Source organism: Schistocerca americana, chromosome 1 (genome assembly GCF_021461395.2).
Source record: "Schistocerca americana isolate TAMUIC-IGC-003095 chromosome 1, iqSchAmer2.1, whole genome shotgun sequence".
In the NCBI taxonomy this organism is placed as follows: domain Eukaryota; kingdom Metazoa; phylum Arthropoda; class Insecta; order Orthoptera; family Acrididae; genus Schistocerca; species Schistocerca americana.
Window position 1 is genome coordinate 546,399,298 of NC_060119.1, and position 22,174 is coordinate 546,421,471.

Genomic DNA, 22,174 nt, shown 5'->3' on the forward strand with positions numbered 1-22,174 from the left:
TTATCATCGATCGGCGTGCAACTTTTGCTTCAGTGACCACAAGGACCACCAATAGGTGGCCTACAGGACTTAGCTCATGGCACCGCTTGTGCCGACTGCCATTGACCTCTGAACAGAAACAAACCCACTTGCAATGGTGTCGGGCACATTCGGCCTGCAATCTCATTGACTGGAGTAGAATTGTCTCCGGTAACGAGTCCCTCTTCGAAATAAGTCCCGATGACCAGTGAAGACTTGTCTACGACGCTCCGGACAGCGATGGGATATCAACCTGACAGTTGCCCGCCGTATAGTCCGACAAACAGGAGTGATGGTCAATGGTGCTATTTCTTCTGATAGCAGGAACCCTTTGGTTATCATACGCGGCGTCCTTACATCACAATGGTATGTCTACGGTATTCAACGCCCGTTTTGTTGCCCTTCACGGCAAGCTACCCTGGGCTAACATTTCAGCAAGATAATGCCTGCCCGCACACCTGATGAGTTTTACTGCTTGTCTTCGTGCTTACCAAACCCTGCCTTACCAGCGACTTCGCCAGATCTCTCCCCAATTAAGAACGTTTGGAGCATTATGGGCATGGCTCTCCAATTGGCTCGGGGTTTTGACTATCCAACACGCCAGTTGGAAACAATTTTGCCCGATATCCCTCATGAGGACAACCAGCAATTCTATCAGTCAATGCCAAGCTGAATAACTGCTTGCATAAGGACCAGAGGTGGAGGTGGACTAACGCGTTATTGACTTGCTCAATTTGTGAAGCTTTTTCTCTTGAATAAATTTAAATTTTACTAAAATTCTACTGATTTGTTTGCCTGTACACGTAAATCACGTCTACCGATAGCTGTCCCGGTCGGATAATTCCTCGTGATGCCTCGATTTTTTTTTTCTTAGAGTGAATGTGCTTTATCTTGATATTCACATGGTGTAGATTCAAAGATTGGTGCTTCATTTTCATACATAAAGTTGTCACTACAAAAAGGAAAAGGCCAACTGGAAATTTGACTGGTAAATATTACAAAACAGGATATTTATTGTGTTCTCTCTTTTAATTACAAAGTTTATGACTAGGTAGTCATGACATGAGGTGGATGCAACTCCTACACTGACGCGAAACAAACAACATACTGACTACACAACAGTAACAAATAAAAGGCCTCATTTACTGGCCACGTCAAGCAGAACACCACAGGTGCTATAAACACTGTTTTATTGTATGCAGTGTGCAAAGTGAAAAATATTCAATAAAAAGTTACTAGATATACTACTGCATAAAAGAAGCAACTGACTGTACAACCAAAGAGACGTTCTTATAAATACAGATGACATTTTATTCGAAAGCTTAACATATAAATCTCTGTCATAGCTGATTATATTGGTTTTAAATATTGATTAAATGTTAACTGTACATAAATAATATCACTGTTTATGCCTCTTGCTCTTAGACAGACATAAATTTTGTCAATAGTTGTTTCTCATCTTATGTCCTATCGATGGCTAATTAACAACTGACTGCTCTCAAAAATCAGTATATTACCTCATTCTTTTCTTTCAGAAGTGACAGCTTCGACGAATATGCTCAGATACCATCAGGTCTGAATAACTATTTCGTGAAACCCTGGATAGAGGTTAGCCAACACTTACACAGAACTGACTACAATCATGCAAAACACACATTTCCAGGAACAATGTTACAGTTATTTACCTGGTGGATAATGAAGACTTTCCTTATGAACAACACGCATGAAAATGAAAAATGACAATTGCTATATACTGGCAATAAATTATAAATGATAAATTAACTAAATAAATAAATAAATAATAAATTAAGGCGAAATTTTGGAAACAAAATACAAAGTTCTATTTCTCGCCTGACTTGCACTTACTCCTCCATATCTAGAAAGCTAGCTCCTGTTCCATCTTGTAACAGTGTCCAACTGTGTGGTTGTTAAACGAGTAACGTTTTCATACGTATGTCGTACCATTTTCCAACCAATTCTGATGAATCTGCAGTTAGTGAATCTGAGAGTAATAAGGAACATGAAGGCGATGTAAGGGGCGCTGGTTCTCCCATAACGTTCACCAGCGCCTGTCCCTCCATTGCAGCTATCTTTGAGGAAGAAACACTGACAGCAAATGTTGACATTTGAGCGTTTCCCTGCCCCTGACTGAGCATGTTCGCAAGATACAGTTTGTGTAGTATATTTAGATCTCTTCTGCTTGATAGTAAGTAAAGACAACGCTACGATTCTGGTATTGTAACGCTGTTTCAGAACCGAGCACTTTTCCAGAGCTATATTAACGAAACTATATAAGGGACAGTAGTTGCTAGGCTTTTTAAAAGATAACACAGGAATCGTGTGTAAAATAAGGTTATGTGCAATGATTGCAGAAAAGATCTGTAAGATCACTTCTTGTTTGATAGTTTCCTGTTGATTTATTTAAAGGAACTGAGTCAACAGCAGATTTTTAAACCTTCTATACTCAGCTGTGTTTCTGGTTTCCAGATTATAACAACGGCGCCCGCTAGACTGTAAGGAACTGTGTACTACGTAGCAACGACTACGGAATAGGGATTTCCCATACAGAAAGAGAAAGGATTTTACACCGAGTATGAGGCCTACTGCTTTAAGGGAATGCAGTGGCCAACTTGAAAACGAACCCTTTTTATTGTTTGTTACAACAGTGAGACAGAACCTAGAAGACCCTTAGCAATAGGAACAGAAGTCGATCTGGTGCTTGTAAAGGCACTCAGCTTCACCCAATATCGTACCAAAAGAAGTAGCGAACGTAGAAAATTACCTAATTAAAGTAGGTTACCCATTGAGAAGGACGTTACAAACGTAACGAAATCAAGACAATATTTTCTGCTGATTTCTTTTCGTAAAACGTAATTAGACCAAAAATAATGTTCAGGCCAGTAACGTCAGCGGCGCTTTTTGCACGCTCGTAAACGTCGGTATGCACCTTTCCACCAATACTTCTTACGTTTCGACATTCGTCTCGTTTGTCGTGGCATCTTTTACTATGCCGCGAGATTGTCCATCTGCAGACCGTAGAACATCGTTACGTGGGAAGTATTCGTTCACTGGTCGTCCATAGGCAGGACGGAGGAATCGGCAGAGTCCTTTGATGATGCGGGAGAGATGAAGCTTACGGCTCACATGAACCACCAAAGAAGAAGCCGCTTTCAGAGCTGCCTCTCTTCTCTCTCCGTTGCTAGTAGTTGTTGCCCAGCTGAGGCAGTGCCGTTGGTGATGGGGACGTTATAGATGGGCTTGAAACCTCCGAACAACTGTGGTTTGAAGTTTTCAAAGTCGAATTTGGACGGGGTGGCTTCAGAAATGTCGTCTTTGGAGTTCGCTGGCGTGGGTAATGGAGAGTCCTCCCTGTCTTCGGCAGCTGGTGGAAAGCGAGTGTCAGGTACCACACTCCAGCCCTGGTTGGAGGGAGCAGCATCCACGTTGGCGCTCGCCTGGAATGGAGCCTGGAAATTGAGAGACGGAGGAGTAGATGACGATGGGAGGTCCTCTGGACGCTCCCGATGATTGGAACGGTGGCTGCCATTGAGTCCTCCGAGTTGAGGCCGGGTGTGCATCACTGCCGACACTGTGAATTCGGAGCCACCAGCACCAGGTTCCACTACCGTCTCCTGCATCGAAGGATATTTTTTCTGCGAGGAAGCGACTGTAGCTGTCGTTGTAGTACTTACATCCTTGCTGACGGACGCCCACCTGTCGGTATTCCCCACAGTGGATGGCGAATGAGGAGGCTTCTTGGTGGCAAAAGGCTGGTAGTCCTGCAGATAAGGAATGACTACATTGTCTTCAGTGTCGTGGTCGTCTCTGTCGCGGCCCGTTGCGCCACCAAAATGATCGTCATGTATCTCAGCATCGAGTGCTTCGGCGAGAGGTCTGTCTTCTTCGAGATGCGGTCTTTCCATGCGGTAGGGGAAGTCATCTGCTGTAACTGGAGCAACAGTTTCAGCACGGTGCGGCTTAAGCAGTGGTGTGTCTGTGCGATCCCTGACTGGCTGCAGTAGAGGCAACTCCTCGGAGGCGGCAGCTGCCTCACGCTCTGCCTCCAGGTCAGCTGGAGGCAGTGGTCGTTGTGGACCGTGCGACCCAATGACAACACCTGTGTCGGCGATTCGCTCTTCATTAGGTTTCACTGGATAAACAACGAACACGGGCCTGTTTTCGGAAGCAGCTGGGGAAACGGTAAATTCGTTCCTGGCGGCGGCGGCTACAGGGGGCGGCAGGAATGCCGACGAAGGACCGGAACCACCTCCTGCACCCTGCATCATCTGCAGCGTAGTGATGCGTCGGTTGTCGGGTCCTGCGCGGCGATGCACCAGTGGCGCTGGGGGTGGCAGTGGTTCTTCATCAGGGCGGTCACTGCGTCGGCGGTAGTGTGCTGCCGGCTGCATGGGTGGTGGCTGCAAACGCTGCACCAGTGGCTGCTGACGGTATGGGAAGCGACCGTCACCCTGCCCCGCTGTCGGCCGGAACTGTGGCAGGATGTTGGGAAGAGCTGCTCCTGGCGCTGCCGAGTGAGGCGATGGAGGTGGAGGCGGCGGCGGCGGTACTCTAGGTCGCCCATTGTGAGGCTGGGCTGCTGGAGGCTTGCCGCGATTGTAGCCACCAGCTGCTGCCGGTGAACCGACTACGTATGTCGGCGATGGGACAGTGTCCGCCTTGGGACGTGCGATCTGATTATTTTGGGGTGAAGCGGGATGAGGAGGCGGTGGAGGAGGGAGAGGGTATCTCAGAGGAGGCTGCTTAGGACGGGTGTCCCACGAGAAGGGCGGTGGGCGAGAGGCTTCTGCTGGCGGTTGCAGCTCTGTTGAAGGTGGACGGACCTGTGGCCGTGACGGGATGCCAGCCGGGGGTGGTGCAGACAGTGGAACTTTCTGCACAGAGCTGATGAAGCTACCACTACCGTCGACCTTGCTCCCAGCTGCTGGAGTCGAAGAAGTGTCCGGAACTGGGCGAGAAGGTTGCTTGTCTTCAGGAAACTTGACGACACCTCCACTGGTGGTAGTAGGTTTGGCTGATGCTGCAGTCCACCTGTTGCCATCTTGTGGTGCCGGCTGGGGAGTAGGAGCACTCGGGCGAGGGGCAGGCTGTGTCTGGACAGCTAGAGCGCCAGAAGAAGCTAGCAGTGTCGCCAGCGGATTGGGCTGTACGACTACGGGGCTGGCAGTGGGGCGGATATGACCAGTCAGTGAATCTGCCGGCACTCTGTGAGTGTTAGTGGGAGTTGCAGCTGGCCTGTTAGCACCGTAAGGGAAGAACACGGTAGCATTCTGGGCATAGCCGGGTCTCAGGACTCCAGATGCCGGCGGTCGTGGCCTCGGGGTAGGGGTACCACCGGGAGGACGCGTCTGCTCGACACCTTCACCCGGCCCAAATATCGGTCGGAAAGGTTCCTCGGCATAGGCACCGTACGGACTCAGCCTGTCGGCATTATTCAGATACGAGGATTCGGTCTGTAGTTCGACAGACGGAACGAGAGGAGGGCGTGATGATGACGCTTGTGGACGCTGGTTGGGAGTCAATATGACATTGCTGGTTAGAGAGGGAGGTCGTCCCTGAGGTTTTAGAGGAGTATGGGCATCGAGTGGCATCGAAGTGACGACGAATGGCGCTGATGTAGGCTCCTTATTATCCGAAGTAACATATGTCACTGCCGGTCTCCTGGTGGTGGTAGTCGGTGTGGTGGTTGCGGCTGTGGTACTGGTAGTCGAAGAGGGTGAGTCTTGGCGGCGGGTGTCTTTCGTCGTGGGCTCGGTGGCAGTAGTGGTGGTGGTTGTGAATGCGGTAGTAGTTGCTGCAGTTGTGACGGGCTTTACTTCTCCATTGGCAGTGGGGTAGATGTAGCCGTGACTGATATCGTACGAGGGTACCCCATTCTCGACCGGTCTCGCGTGGCCAGACGGACTGGGCCCCTCCGGTGCCGTATCATAGAATTCGTAGTCGTAATTTTCATCGAACGGTGGCTCGGTGGTGGTCGTTGTAGTCGTCGGAGGTTTTCTGGTCGTAGTGGTGGTCGTGGTGGTGGTAGTGGTAGTGGTGGTGGTGCTGATGGGAGTAGTGGTAGTGGTGGTGGGAGCTGGCCGCCTGGTGGTCGTCGTCGAGGAGGTGGCGGGGTGCGGCCTCACTGTGTAGTAGGAGGGCACGGGGGTGGAGCTGGTGGGCTGCGGCCGGACGACGCGCTGGCTGCCGCCCGCGCCCTGCACCTTGGTGTTGGCGTACGAGCTGGAGATGAGCGGGTACTTGAGGTCCTCCTCGGTGTACTTGTGGTTGCTGTAGCCGTGCACGATGCGCACGCCCGCCACCTCGTTGTGCGCCGGGGCGGCACTGCTGCTGCCGCGGATAGGTCCGTCTCGACGGTCCACGCCGTCCCAGCTGTCGGCCTCGGTGTCGTCCACCGCCTGCAGATGGCAAAGATACATTGATGTATCAGAATCGTCAACATTTTGCAGAAATAATAACGATATGTAATTCATTACAGACGAATGGAAAAACTAGTAGAAGCCGACCTCGGGGAAGATCAGTTTGGATTCCGTAGAAATATTGGAACACGTAAGGCAATACTGACCCTACGACTTATCTTAGAAGCTAGATTAAGAAAAGGCAAACCTACGTTTCTAGCATTTTTAGACTTGGAGAAAGCTTTTGACAATGTTGACTGGAATAATCTCTTTCAAATTCTGAAGGTGGCAGGGGTAAAATACAGGGAGCGAAAGGCTATTTACAATTTGTACAGAAACCAGATGGCAGTTATAAGAGTCGAGGGGTATGAAAGAGAAGCGATGGTTGGGAAGGGAGTGAGACAGGGTTGTAGCCTACCCCCGATGTTACTCAATCTGTATATTGAGCAAGCAGTAAAGGAAACAAAAGAAAAGTTCGTAGTAGGTATTAAAATCCATGGAGAAGAAATAAAAACTTTGAGGTTCGCCGTTGACATTGTAATTCTGTCAGAGACAGCAAAGGACTTGGAAGAGCAGTTGAACGGAATGGATAGTGTCTTGAAAAGAGGATATAAGATGAACAGCAACAAAAGCAAAACAAAGATAATGGAATGTAGTCGAATTAAATCGGGTGCTGCTGAGGGAATTAGATTACAAAATGAGACACTTAAAATAGTAAAGGAGTTTTGCTATTTGGGGAGCAAAATAACTGATGATGGTCGAAGTAGAGAGGATATAAAATGTAGACTGGCAATGGCAAGGAAAGCATTTCTGAAGAAGAGAAATTTGTTAACATCGAGTATAGGTTTAAGTGTCAGGAAGTCGTTTCTGAAAGTATTTGTATGGAGTGTAGCCATGTATAGAAGTGAAACATGGACGATAATTAGTTTGGACAAGAAGAGAATAGAAGCTTTCGAAATGTGGTGCTACAGAAGAATGCTGAAGATCAGATGGGTAGATCACATAACTAATGAGGAAGTATTGAATAGGATTGGGGAGAAGAGAAGTTTGTGGCACAACTTGACTATAAGAAGGGATCGGTTGGTAGGACATGTTCTGAGGCATCAAGGGATCACCAGTTTAGTATTGGAGGGCAGCGTGGAGGGTAAAAATCGTAGAGGGAGACCAAGAGATGAATACGCTAAGCAGATTCAGAAGGATGTAGGTTGCAGTAGGTACTGGGAGATGAAGAAGCTTGCACAGGATAGAGTAGCATGGAGAGCTGCATCAAACCAGTCTCAGGACTGAAGACCACAACAACAACATGTATACATTTACATCTAGATTGAATATTCACATTGAAATTGTGTGTCGGACCAGGACTAGAACCTACGACCATCACCTTCCGAGGGCAAGTGCTCTACCGACTGAGCTACCCAAGCAAGTTTCACGAACCGCAAAAGTCCCAGATTTGAGTTCTGGTCTGGGACACAGCTTTAATCTGCGAGGAAGTTTTTAGTTTAAATCTACATCCATACTCCGCAAGCCACTTTCTCCCCTCCCTGGTCAGGAGCAAATGTCCCACGGGAAGAAGGAATGTTGGTAAGACTCCGCTTGAGCCAGAAGTCCTCTAATTTTATCTTCGTGCCATTTTCGCTAGATATACGTAGGAGGAGGCACTATATGGGTTCACTTTTCCAGGAAACTACGCTCATCGAATTTTAACATTAAATCACACCGTTAAGCGAATCGGTTCACTTTTAACATGTGCTACTGGCGTTAGACGAGTATCTCTGTAACGCTTTCGCGGGTACAGAACGCACCTGTAACGAAACGAGCTAAACTTGGTCCTTCTACATTTCTATTATCAATCATTTCTATTACGGATCGTGAACTGAAGAGTAGCATTTAAACTACGTTCGAATGAGTGCTTCGTATGTTACCTCCTTCCTGGACAGAAATGTCTGCCTAAGTCTTCTGTCAATGAAAATCTGCCATTCGTAATATTAGTTCGAGTGTTCGTTACAGTTTAAATCAATTTGTGAATACACTCTGATATATTCCGTGGATGTGACAGTTTTCAGCGCTTACTTGGCAATCGTGAGTCATTCCGTAATGGGTCTTTCTGCCCACTTATACGCAACGCGTTAATATTCTTTTATGTTGAAAGTCAACCGCCAATCCCTGCGACAAATATCGATGCTCTGCAAGTCTTTCTGCATCTCGCTGCAATTTTCCAGCGTTGCGACTTCTCTGGTTGCCATCTCGAGCTTTCGTAAGTGTACAAGGTGTGTTACAATTGAGGTGCTGAGAACCAAAGAGCCTAAAACACACAGTCATCGATTTTGAGATTGTAACACGTATGTAAGCTCCGGATATCCTCTTGATCTTACGGCGAACAAGCTTTATCTGTATATGTAGCTCCTCACTGTATGTATGAAAATTCACGAAAAGCTGTCGCACGGTCTTTTCAAATATTCATTTCCATTTGGACCCATAGCACAAAGCATAATTACGTTGTTCTGCGCTACTCTGTTGTTATATAGAGCTGTAATTTAGTGTATGTCATGTACGTAGGACTTATATTTCAAAATCAGAGGTGTATCGGCAGTTTTATCAGAACTTCAAAACACAGAATGTTCTTCATGAAGATGATCGTAAACGAGGATCATGAATTGCCGTATAGGTAATAACTGTGTGTGTGTGTGTGTGTGTGTGTGTGTGTGTGTGTGCGTGTGTGGTATATTTCGTATCTATTCTTTATGTTCTGATTCTAGTTTCACATTAATTTACGAACTTTATAACTATCACTAGCCTATAAAAGTAAATTTTGTGAATTAACACTAATAACTGTTATAATCTTAAATATTAATTAATATTTCATAACATGACATGGGTACATTATTGTTTCATAAAAAAATATTGGACATTAAGCCTTGGTTAAAAATCAGTTCAGACCTCTGACACTGGTGATTGCTTTATAAAACTGTTTTTCACATACAACTGTTTTTCTCAAAATTTTGTTTTTGTGCTTTGGGCTCAGTGACTGTTAAGAGGCTGACAGTATAAGGCAACAGAAGTAAGAACGCTGCAGTAAACATGTATCGGAAAATGAACCGTTTACGAGATAACTGGAATGTGTAGTTACGAACCGCAAGTGACTTCGGTGTGAAATGTTGTCCTTGTTACTATATATGTATTTTAAATGTAAACTTTTCTAATTGACCCAAAATTTTATACGAGGCCAATGTTAACGGGAAATACAGTACTACTTTAGCAAGTCACACATTAGGAATTACTGCACGCTTCCGCCTGTTAATGGAGGTGTCCAACGTGTCGCCTTCGTCTTTTTTGCGATACCTCACTTGTCTCTGCCGTGAGTTACGACTTTTTTCAAACACTCCCGAATCACCTCGTAAATCTCGACAAGACTATAAAATTCTCTCCTGAGGTGATCACAAACATGAACATCCAGAGGATGAAGGTCAGATGATCTTCAGGTCAAGATACGGTCTCCGCTCTAACCATCCATTTTGGGCCAGGCTGGACCGTTAGATCTCGTTACCAGTAAACTCCCTACCCATTATTCTTTAAGGGATAGAACGGCAAGGTATAAGGGGCCATCGGTATGCCAATCAGGCAAAATCACCGTAAGCAAGGAGGCAGTTATCCCAGGTGGAAGATACCTGCTGCTTGAAGAAGTCCGTAACTCCCTGCTGCACATCCTCATCCGACAGGAATCGCCGACTCTTCAACGCGTGTTTTAAGAGACCGAAGGCGTGATAATCGCGTGAGGGGAGGTCAGGACTACAGGGAGGGAGCTCGAGTGTTTCCCACTTGAGATGGCATAACTTCTGCACTACGACATTTGCGATATATCGACGTGCGTTACCATTAAGCAGCTTGGCGCACTAGTCAACAACGGTGGTTTTCGACGGACGTGCTGCCCCATACACATTCTTCATTCTCTGGTGGATGTCTACCGGTGTTTGTCTTTCGGCAACCAAGAAAAGAAGAACACCACGTTGGTCCTGTTTGGACGCATTTGATAACAACGGCGCCATAGATCACGTTGCCGCATGTACCGCACGCGCTTCGGAAAGACACGAATGCCACACTAATCCGTTGTCTACATGTCGGTACTTTTATACCCGCATGGGAGTCGCGCTACGTTGCATATACGCTGCAGCAATGCCCTCAAGCGGAAACCTTTCGAATGCCCTTACATACTACAGATTCAAACGTATGATTACTTTTCAAACATCCTCATGCGTTAAATAATTGATGTTAAGCGAGTAAGTGAGAAAAAGTTCAGAAATTATATGAAATTATTGCTTAAAGTTTCTTGGAAGTTGCTAAGTGCTCTCATTGTCAAACATTGGATCAGTATAGCATGTGTTATTTGCCCTCCCATTTTAAACAAGGCTAGTTTCTCACGTATCTCAATGTTCATGACGTCATGTCTCAAGAACTATGTGTCATACAATGATATAATTTTGCAGATAAGTTTAGTGGTGTATGTGGACACTGTCTGCAAAGTGAGTTGCAAATACACTACTGGCCATTAAAATTGCTACACCACGAAGATGACGTGCAACAGACGCGAAATTTAACCTACAGGAAGAAGATACTGTGATACGCAAATGATTAGCTTTTTAGAGCATTCACACAAGGTTGGCGCCGGTAGCGACACCTACATCGTGCTGACTTGACGAAAGTTTCCAACCGATTTCTCATATATAAACAGCAGTTGACCGGCGTTGCCCCGTGAAACGTTGTTGTGATGCCTCGTGCAAGGAGGAGAAATGCATACCATCACGTTTCCGACTTTAATAAAGGTCGGATTGTAGCCTATCGGGATTGCGGTTTATCGCATCGCGACATTGCTGCTCGCGTTGGTCGAGATCCAATGACTGTTAGCAGAATATGGAATCGGTGGGTTCAGGAGGGTAATACGGAACGCCGTGCTGGATCCCAACGGCCTCATATCACTAGCAGTCGGGATGACAGGCATCTTATCCGCATGGCCGTAACGGATCGTGCAGCCACGTCTCGATCCCTGAGTCAACAGATGGGGACGTTTGCAATACAACAACCATCTGCACGAACAGTTCGACGACGTTTGCAGCAGCATGGACTATCATCTCGGAGACCATGCCTGCGGTTACCCTTCACGCTGCATCACAGACAGAAGCACCTGCGATGGTGTACTCAACGACGAACCTGGGTGCACTAATGGCAAAACGTCATTTTTTTGGATGAATCCAGGTTCTTTTTTGCAGCATCATGATGGTCGCATCCGTGTTTGGCGACTACACGGTGAACGCACATTGGAAGCGTGTATTCGTCATCGCCATACTGGCGTATCACCCGGCGTGATGGGAATGGGGTGCCATTGGTTACACGTCTCCGTCACCTCTTGTTCTCACTGACGGCACTTTGAATAGTGGACGTTACATTTCAGATGTGTTACGACCCGTGGCTCTACCCTTCATTCGATCCCTGCGAGACCCTACATTTCAGCAGGATAATGCACGACCGCATGTTACAGGTCCTGTACGGGCCTTTCTGGATACAGAAAATGTTCGACTGATGCCCTGGCCATCACATTGTCCAGATCTCTCACCGACTGAAAACGTCTGGTCAATGGTGGCCGAGCAACTGGCTCGTCACAATACGCCAGTCACTACTCTTGATGAACTGTGGTATCGTGTTGAAGCTGCATGGGCAGCTGTACCTGTACAAGCCATCCAAGCTCTGTTTGGCTCAATGCCCAGGCTTATCAAGGCCGTTATTACGGCCAGAGGTGATTGTTCTGGGTACTGATTTCTCAGGATCTATGCACCCAAATTGCGTGAAAATGTAATCACATGTCAGTTCTAGTATAATATATTTGTCCAATGAATACCCGTTTATCATCTGCATTTCTTCTTGGTGTTGCAATTGTAATGGTCAGTAGTGTATTTAGTAGTAAAGAAATAGAAAATTAATACGTCATGCCTGATGCTGAAGTTTTACTGCACGAACAACGAAAATGTAGTAGGCAATAAACATTTTTCGTGTCATCATTTTGTGTGGGGGGGGGGGGGGGGTGGAGGGTCAGCGAGAAAAGGAACCTATCGAAAAAGTTTGAAATGCTGTGTGAATTTTGTTGGAAGTGGCTAAGTGCTGTCGTTCTCAAATACTGGATGGATATAGTCTGGGAAATTTTGGTGCCGCGAATTTCACTGCCATAGGACTTGTATACAGTTTCTAAATGTTACACTTGTCTTACTATGTTAAACCTCACGGTTTTAAAGGCGGAAAGAAATTTCCAAACAGTGTACACCTCTGCAGAGAGTAAGAATCTTTCAGGACACAGCTGCCTAGGCTGTGGCGAAGCCATTTTTACGCAATATTGCTTCTTTCTTTCTGTTTTTTCAGGATGATGGGACATAGGTTAAGACATTGAAGAATGGCTTCCGCGATACTCTGTAATTAAGCAAAATCTATGGGAGAAGACATAGATTCGAATGTCATCATCATGTTCTTTGGGCTTTTGTCCCACTTCTATGCGGGGTAGGCATCGTTACTACGGATTTGGCGATGTTAGCGTCAGAGACTGGCTGGATGCCCTTCCTGTCGCCACCCCGAACCCCCTGGGACGGAATGAGTGTACCCCAGCTGTCTGCGTCTAATGTAGGCCATGAAATAGTTCGAGTTCGAGTCTATGTCTTGTGACAGCCAGAGCGGAGCACCAGCAGCAGCGAGTACTGTTTGTATAAAGCGTTTATTTTGCATTTTGTTTACGACCTTCCACTAAGGAAGGGATTCTATTTGTGTTTATCTGCTCTGCATAGTAACTAACAGTTCTTGATAAAACTTTACGTAGTTTTCGTGTTAGATTTCTTAGTGTTTTCTTGATCGTTTAGAACAGAAAGCGCCCTAAAACCGTCTTTTGTTTGTTTCGCGGCCGTTAGCCACTAGTCACTTGAATCAGCAGTTGTCTTGTGACAGCCAGAGCGAGAGCACCAGCAGCAGCGAGTACTGTTTGTATAAAGCGTTTTTGTACTTATTTGCTGCGCTTAGCTTTTAAATAGTTTTTCTGGGAAAACCTAGCGTAGTTTTCGCGTCTCGTATTTCAGTGAGTGTTTCTTGATTATAAGAGTAGCTCATCAGAAGATTATCTTGGGAATTTGTCACCGTATAGAGTAGGGTAAACATAGTCATGTGTAGGGACTGTGGTTGTTGTGAGCGGACGCAAGGAGAATTGGCCACTCTTCGGGGGCAGGTGGAGGCTTTGTCTGTTAGGCTCATCGAGCTCGAGGCGCAGGCGTCGGCTCGTAGTGGCGTTGGGGCAACTGTGGTGAGACCTATGCCTACTTCGGTGGCCTTGGAATCACATGGAACCCCTGATGTCGCTGCGTCTTCCGGCAGTGAGCATCTTACCGGTCAGCCATCACTCCAGGGTGAATGGCGGACAGTGGTGGGCTCGCGCGTGCCTGGCCGAAAGGCGAAGGTGGGATCTGGCCGCGTGGCAGCTGCCTTACCCCTTTCCAACAGGTACGGGGTGCTTCCTAGTGGTGATGACATCGTTTCCGAGCCACCACAGGATGCCTCGCCTGTTGGGCCAGTGGCCGATTCTCCGGCAAGGTCCCGACAGTCACAGAGGGCGGGCCTATTAGTTATAGGGAGCTCCAACGTTAGGCGGGTTATGGAGCCCCTTAGGAAAATAGCGGGTAGGTCGGGGAAGAATGCCAGTGTGCACTCGGTGTGCTTGCCGGGGGGTCTCGTCCGTAATGTGGAGGAGGCCCTTCCGGCAGCTATTGAACGCACTGGGTGTGACCGGCTGCAGATAGTAGCACATGTCGGAACGAATGACGCCTGCCGCTTGGGTTCTGAGGCCATCCTTGGTTCCTTCCGGCGGCTGGCTGATTTGGTGAAGACAACCAGCATCGCACGCGGAGTGCAAGCTGAGCTTAATATCTGCAGCATAGTGCCCAGAGTCGATCGCGGTCCTCTGGTTTGGAGCCGTGTGGAGGGTCTAAACCAGAGGCTCAGACGACTCTGCGACTATAATGGTTGCAAATTCATCGACCTCCGTTATTGGGTGGAGAACTGTAGGGCCCCCCTAGACAGGTCAGGCGTGCACTACACACCGGAAGCAGCTACTAGGGTAGCAGAGTACGTGTGGCGTGCACACGGGGTTTTTTAGGTTAGAGGGACCCCCCTTGGGCGAAACGATAAAATACCTGACGGCTTACCAGAGAGGACATTATCATCGTTGATAAAGAACGTCCGTTCTCAGAGACCAAAAACAGGAAAAGTTAACGTAATATTGGTAAACTGCAGGAGTATCCAGGGCAAGGTTCCTGAATTAGTATCTCTTATTGAAGGAAATAGTGCGCATATAGTATTAGGAACGGAAAGTTGGTTAAAACCGGAAGTGAACAGTAACGAAATCCTAGACACAGAATGGAATATATACCGCAAGGATAGGATAAACGCCAATGGTGGAGGAGTATTTATAGCAGTAAAGAATTCAATAATATCCAGTGAAGTTATTAGCGAATGCGAATGTGAAATAATCTGGGTTAAGTATCAAAGGTGGGTCAGATATGATAGTCGGATGCTTCTATAGACCACCTGCATCAGCAACCGTAGTAGTTGAGCGCCTCAGAGAGAACCTGCAGAACGTCGTGAAGAAGTTTCGTGATCATACTATTGTAATAGGGGGAGACTTCAATCTACCAGGTATAGAATGGGATAGTCACACAATCAGAACTGGAGCCAGGGACAGAGACTCTTGTGACATTATCCTGACTGCCTTGTCCGAGAATTACTTCGAGCAGATAGTTAGAGAACCAACTCGTGAAGCTAACGTTTTAGACCTCATAGCAACAAATAGACCGGAACTTTTCGACTCCGTGAATGTAGAAGAGGGTATCAGTGATCATAAGTCAGTGGTTGCATCAATGACTACAAGTGTAACAAGAAATGCCAAGAAAGGAAGTAAAATATATTTGCTTAACAAGAGTGATAGGGCACAAATCGCAGAATATCTGAGTGACCACCATCAAACGTTCATTTCTGAGGAAGAGGATGTGGAACAAAAATGGAAAAAATTCAGAAACATCGTCCAGTACGCCTTAGATAAGTTCGTACCGACTAAGGTCCAAAGCGAGGGGAAAGATCCACCGTGGTATAACAATCATGTACGAAAGGTACTACGGAAACAAAGAAAGCTTCATCATAGGTTTAAGAGTAGTCGAATCATAGCTGATAAGGAAAAGCTGAACGAAGCGAAAAAGAGCGTAAAGAGAGCAATGAGAGAAGCATTCAACGAATTCGAACATAAAACATTGGCAAACAATCTAAACAAGAACCCTAAAAAGTTTTGGTCATATGTAAAATCGGTAAGCGGATCTAAATCCCCTATTCAGTCACTCGTTGACCACGATGGCACCGAAACAGAGGACGACCGAAGAAAGGCAGAAATACTGAATTCAGTGTTCCGAAACTGTTTCACTGCGGAAAATCGTAACACGGTCCCTGACTTCAGCCGTCGCACGGACGCCAAAATGGAAAATATTGAAATAAACGATATCGGAATTGAAAAACAACTGCTATCACTTAGTAGCGGAAAAGCATCCGGACCAGACGAGATACCCTTAAGATTCTACAGTGATTATGCTAAAGAACTTGCCCCCTTTCTATCAGCAATTTATCGTAGATCGCTGGAAGAACGTAAAGTACCTAGCGACTGGAAGAAAGCGCAGGTCGTTCCCATTTTCAAGAAGGGTCATAAATCAGATGCGAATAATTATAGGCCTATTTCGCTTACGTCAATCTGTTGTAGAATAATGGAACATGTTTTGTGTTCTCGTATTATGACGTTCTTAGATAATACAAATCTCCTTCATCATAACCAACATGGATTCCGCAAACAGAGATCATGTGAAACTCAGCTCGCCCTATTTGCCCAAGAAATTCACAGTGCCGTAGACACTGGCGAGCAGATTGATGCCGTATTCCTGGACTTCAGGAAGGCATTTGATACGGTTCCGCACTTACGTTTAGTGAAAAAAATACGAGCTTACGGAATATCGGACCAGGTTTGTGATTGGATTCAGGATTTCCTAGAAGAAAGAACACAACATGTCATTCTTAACGGTTCAAAATCTGCAGATGTAGAGGTAATTTCGGGAGTACCGCAGGGAAGCGTGATAGGACCTTTATTGTTTACAATATACATAAATGACTTAGTTGACAACATCGGTAGCTCCGTGAGGCTATTTGCAGATGACACGGTTGTCTACAAGAAAGTAGCAACATCAGAAGACTCGTACGTACTCCAGGAGGACCTGCAGAGGATTAATGCATGGTGCGACAGCTGGCAGCTTTCCCTAAACGTAGATAAATGTAATATAATGCGCATACATAGGGGCAGAAATCCATTCCAGTACGATTATGCCATAGGTGGTAAATCATTGGAAGCGGTAACGACCGTAAAATACTTAGGAGTTACTATCCGGAGCGATCTGAAGTGGAATGATCACATAAAACAAATAGTGGGAAAAGCAGGCGCCAGGTTGAGATTCATAGGAAGAATTCTAAGAAAATGTGACTCATCGACGAAAGAAGTAGCTTACAAAACGCTTGTTCGTCCGATTCTTGAGTATTGCTCATCAGTATGGGACCCTTACCAGGTTGGATTAATAGAAGAGATAGACATGATCCAGCGAAAAGCAACGCGATTCGTCATGGGGACATTTAGTCAGCGCGAGAGCGTTACGGAGATGCTGAACAAGCTCCAGTGGCGGACACTTCAAGAAAGGCGTTACGCAATACGGAGAGGTTTATTATCGAAATTACGAGAGAGCACATTCCGGGAAGAGATGGGCAACATATTACTACCGCCCACATATATCTCGCGTAATGATCACAACGAAAAGATCCGAGAAATTAGAGCAAATACGGAGACTTACAAGCAGTCGTTCTTCCCACGCACAATTCGTGAATGGAACAGGGAAGGGGGGATCAGATAGTGGTACAATAAGTACCCTCCGCCACACACCGTAAGGTGGCTCGCGGAGTATAGATGTAGATGTAGATGTATACACCGCGTGAGTCCCAGCGCGTCACCGAGGCGAAGCAGCAGACTTAGTCTCTACAACAGAAACATTCAGTACATAGCAACCTTATAGTGAACATAGCGGACTTCTACTTCAACAGCATTGAGGCTACATGGACTGTACAGAAGATAGCGTGTAGCACAGCACATGGAAACTTAAGTTAAGTAGTTCTTTGTTTAAGATAAAGAACCCAGTTATTAATTGCATGCAGTTGTGTTATAGAGCGAGGATACCGACCACCAACCAACATCCTCTCCTTGTTTCCCATAGTACAGTTCTAGAGACAACGAAATGACATAAAAGCTGTTTCCCATAGTCTAGTTCTAGAGACAACGAGATGACATAAAAGCGCCTAAAGAGAATACAACACCCATGGTGTGCTTGATGCACAAAATGGCGATCTTCCCTTATAGTGGTCAGATGTGGTATACCAGAACTTTGATGATGAGTATGCCTGCTGTCATATTCTCATATACTACAACACCGGACTACTGCCACATCCAAATGCCCCATAAATCTGGGTACTTTATGTTTCGACCAGCCGGTCAAATGGAGACCCACAACAAGGCCACTTTCAAATTGTGTTAGGTGCTGACAATGCTATCTCAAACGACTACACAGCGCCTCTTTGTCCTTCACAGAGTTCACCCAACATCTGACGTTGTTAACGTCGCTTATACACGCCCCCGCGCCCCCCCCCCTCCTCCAGACAACATTTAACACGAATAACAGTAATGCGCTGTCGTGGCCGTTCTAGTTATGGTTCAAATGGCTCTGAGCACTATGGGACTTAACATCTGTGGTCATCGGTCCCCTAGAACTCAGAACTACTTAAACCTAACCAACCTAAGGACACCAGGCAGGATTCGAACCTGCGACCGTAGCGGTCACGCGGTCCCAGACTGAAGCGCCTAGAAACGCTCGGTCACACCGGCCGGCTTCTAGTTATCACAGAGAATTGCAACTCTACTCATTGACATACTCGCAGATGGCGAGTGCGTGTGCAAGGTTTGGCACCTGTCCGTGTCTTTTGGGTGTTCCACTTTTATGTCAGGCAATGCATTTTTCTTGGTGTTGCAGTGCTAACAAATTTCTATTTCCAGGAATGCTTTTCTTACCATTACCAGTCTGTATTTTGGATGCTGTCTGTTTTGACACTTACCGTTTATTTTGCTGTCCGAGCAGTGAAACGCATCTACTATTTATGGCATCTCATTTCGCAATCTAATTCCGCCTGATTTGACCCCACCACATTCCATTATCGACCTTGTTTTATTTTTATTTCCGTTCATCTTATAATCTCTTTTCAAGACACTATCCATTTCGTTCAAGTGATCATCGAAGTCGTTTGCCATCGCTAACACAATTTCAACATATATGAATATCAAGAGCTCAGATGCAAGGCCATACAGAGCAAAAATCAGAAGGTTGAGAGGTTGAAGGAATATACAAAGTTTTAGTGGCATTTTTATTGTCGACTGACGGTAGTGTGCTGAACAAAATTACATCAATACTTACTTCACTTGCAGATTAATAATTGTAACTATTATGAGTGGTATGTTTTTAGATTGGATAGTACCTCCAAGTACTAGTGGCACAAGCCAGCCATTATTTTATTTTCCCTGAATAGCAGGTCAGGTACTGAAGTGTTGACACGTGGACTCAAAACGGGTAGTCTATACTGACACGTGTAGTCCTCTTCCTGGTGCAGTTACAACCGTGCAGAAAACATCAGGTAGTAAATTAATGTGAAGTGTTTGCAGGAAGACTACTCGATGCAGAGTAAAAACAACTAACACACTGAAGTGGGTAATATTAAGGTATCGATGATCACAATATCTGTTACTATACCCCTAATACCGTGCGTATATCAGTCTGTATAATGGAAACAAACTTGAAGACAGTATTATAGAAAGTGAAGAGCAAGTAGGTGAATATGTGGTGGATACGATGCTGTGAGAAGAATTTGACAGAACACTGAAAGCCGGAAGTTGAAAGAACGCACCTGGAACAGAAGACACTCCCTCGGAATTACTGAGATATTTGGAAGAGCCAAATTTGTAAGATGTATGAGAAATACCCTCAGACTTCAGGAAGAATGTAATAATTCCAATTTAAAAAAAGGTAGGGGCTGACAGATGTGCCTATTAGAGAACTATCAGTGTAATGAGTCATGATTGCGAAATGCTGGCGCGAATTGATTGCAGAAGAATGGAAAAACTGGTAGAAGCCGATCTCAGTGAACGTCAGTTTGAGCTCCAGTGAAACGTAGGAATACGTGAGACAATACTTAACCTACCCTATTACGGACGATAGTTTGTAGTGAGGCAAATCTACATTTACTGCATTTGTAGAATTACAGAAAACTTTTGACAATGTGGACTGCAACAAACTCTTTGAAATTGTGAAGGTAGCGGGAACAAAACAGAGACAGTGAAAAGTTTACTACGACTAATGCAGAAATCAGACTTCAGTTATAGAGTCAAAGGAGTACTTGAAAGGGGAGGAGTACTCGAGAAAGGAGCGAATGAGGGTTGTAGTAATTCGCAAAGTTATTCAATCTGTGCACTGTGCAAGAAGTAAGGATACCAAGAAGAATTGTGGAAAGGGAATTAAGTTTCAGGGAGAAGAAATAAAAACTGTGAGGCTTTACCGGCGACTTTAAAATCCTGTCAGGCACGGCGATGTACAAGCAACGGCACTTGAATTAAATGAATATTGTACTGAAAAGAGGTTCTAACATGAATATAAACTAAAGGAAACGGATGGTAGTGAAATGCAGTCGAATCAGATCAGGCGATGCTGCGGGAATTAGATCAGGATATGAGAAACTAGAAGTAGTCGATGAGTTTAGCTATTTGGGCAGCAATATAACTGTTAACATCGAATTTAATTTTTTTGTGTAAGGAATTCTTTTCGGAAGGTATTTGCATGGTGTCACCTTGTTAGGAAGTGAATTGTAGACGATGAACAGTTAAGACAAGAAGAGTACAGAAGCTTCTAACATGTGGTTATAACAGATAAGAAACGAAGCGAATACGAGTATAATGTTCGGGTTGCGTACTTCACAAACCAAGGCGCCGCTGTTACAACATTGCTAACGCGCTTCCTTCGTTCCCGCTATATTTCGGCAAGTATGATGGCTCTAGAACTGTGGCGCTTCGGTCGCTTCATACTCGTCGACTCGTTCCCTCTTGTTGAAGCATGCAGGAGTGTAAGGCTAGGCGTGACTTATTGTTAGTACGGAAGATGGGTACACGGTCTTGCTGTTGTGAAGTAGTGCTGACAAGGTGAAGTGACCGATTGTCGGAATCAGATGGGCTTTAACGAATCTGTATTTGTGAGACTGTGGAGGGTGTAAGACGAAAATTAATTAATGCAAAGTACACAATTGCAAATGTGTTCCATTAGAGGAGGAATGATATCTAGAACAAGTTTCAAACTATAGTCCACGCTTCTGATGAAAAACATGCAGATTTTGTCCAGTGCAAACAAAATGATTCTATTCGTGTTTATTCCATGTCCACCATGAGATAACATGTGCGCTGCTTCAAGCGGAAACTGGTCACAGAGCAACGTCAGTGTTATATCCTTACGACAAAAATCCAGCTATTGCTGTATTCATTTGTTCGTGGTAACTTGGGTTTATGGGCTAACAGCGAGTTGTGTATGTTATTATTAATTTCTCTAATTTATTTTAATAATGTATCACCATTTAGAGGTTACACTTCATCCTCGTGTCACGTTTTCTAGTACTGTCGATGTTGTTGTTGTGGTCTTCAGTCCTGAGACTGGTTTGATGCAGCTCTCCATGCTACTCTATCCTGTGCAAGCTTCTTCATCTCCCAGTACCTACTGCAACCTACATCCTTCTGAATCTGTTTAGTATATTCATCTCTTGGTCTCCCTCTACGATTTTTACCCTCCACGCTGCCCTCCAATGCTAAATTTGTGATCCCTCGATGCCTCAAAACATGTCCTACCAACCGATCCCTTTTTATAGTCAAGTTGTGCCACAAACTCCTCTTCTCCCCAATCCTATTCAGTACCTCCTCATTAGTTATGTGATCTACCCATCTTATCTTCAGCATTTTTCTGTAGCACCACATTTCCAAAGCTTCTATTCTCTTCTTGTCCAAACTGGTTATTGTCCATGTTTCAGTTCCATACATGGCTACACTGAAAGGTGGCTACACTGTGCCACTGCGCCAGAGATTGCGCCAAAGAGTACTATTAAGCCGCCTCCACAGTGGTTGTCGAGAGTTCATAGCAGTCAGTGCTTGTTGAGAGTTCGTAGCAGTGTGCTAGTAGAGAGCTCGTGGAAGTCAGTGCCTGTCGAGAGCTCGTAGAGGACAGTGTGTGTTAAGAACTCATAGCAGTCAGTGCGTGTTAGGAGTTCGTGGCAGTCAGTGCTAGTAGAGAGCTCGTAGAGGTCAGTGCCTGTCGAGAGCTCGTAGAGGACAGTGTGTGTTAAGAGTTCGTGCCGAGATGTGCTAGTGGGCACTGCTTGTCGTGAAGTCGGAGTGAGATGTGGTAGTAAAGAGTGTTGTTCCATGTTTTATGCAGTTATTTGATGGAGAGATAGCAGATGTTATTGTAATGAGTGCATTTCGTCAATATATATGAAGGTAAAATCCACAATGTTCT

The 22,174-nt window shown here is 45.6% G+C and overlaps 1 protein-coding gene across 1 annotated transcript in view; it reads right to left on the minus strand.

The window, feature by feature from the left end:
• Positions 1 to 1,045: 1,045 nt before the first annotated feature.
• The window catches only part of LOC124575305 (mucin-2-like), a 28,424-nt gene continuing 7,295 nt past the window's right edge, over positions 1,046 to 22,174 (minus strand). The window contains exon 2 of the mRNA XM_047131166.1: positions 1,046 to 6,434. Coding sequence (XP_046987122.1) covers positions 3,189 to 6,434 — 3,246 coding nt within the window. The 3' untranslated portion in view covers positions 1,046 to 3,188. The remainder of the gene's footprint in view (positions 6,435 to 22,174) is intronic.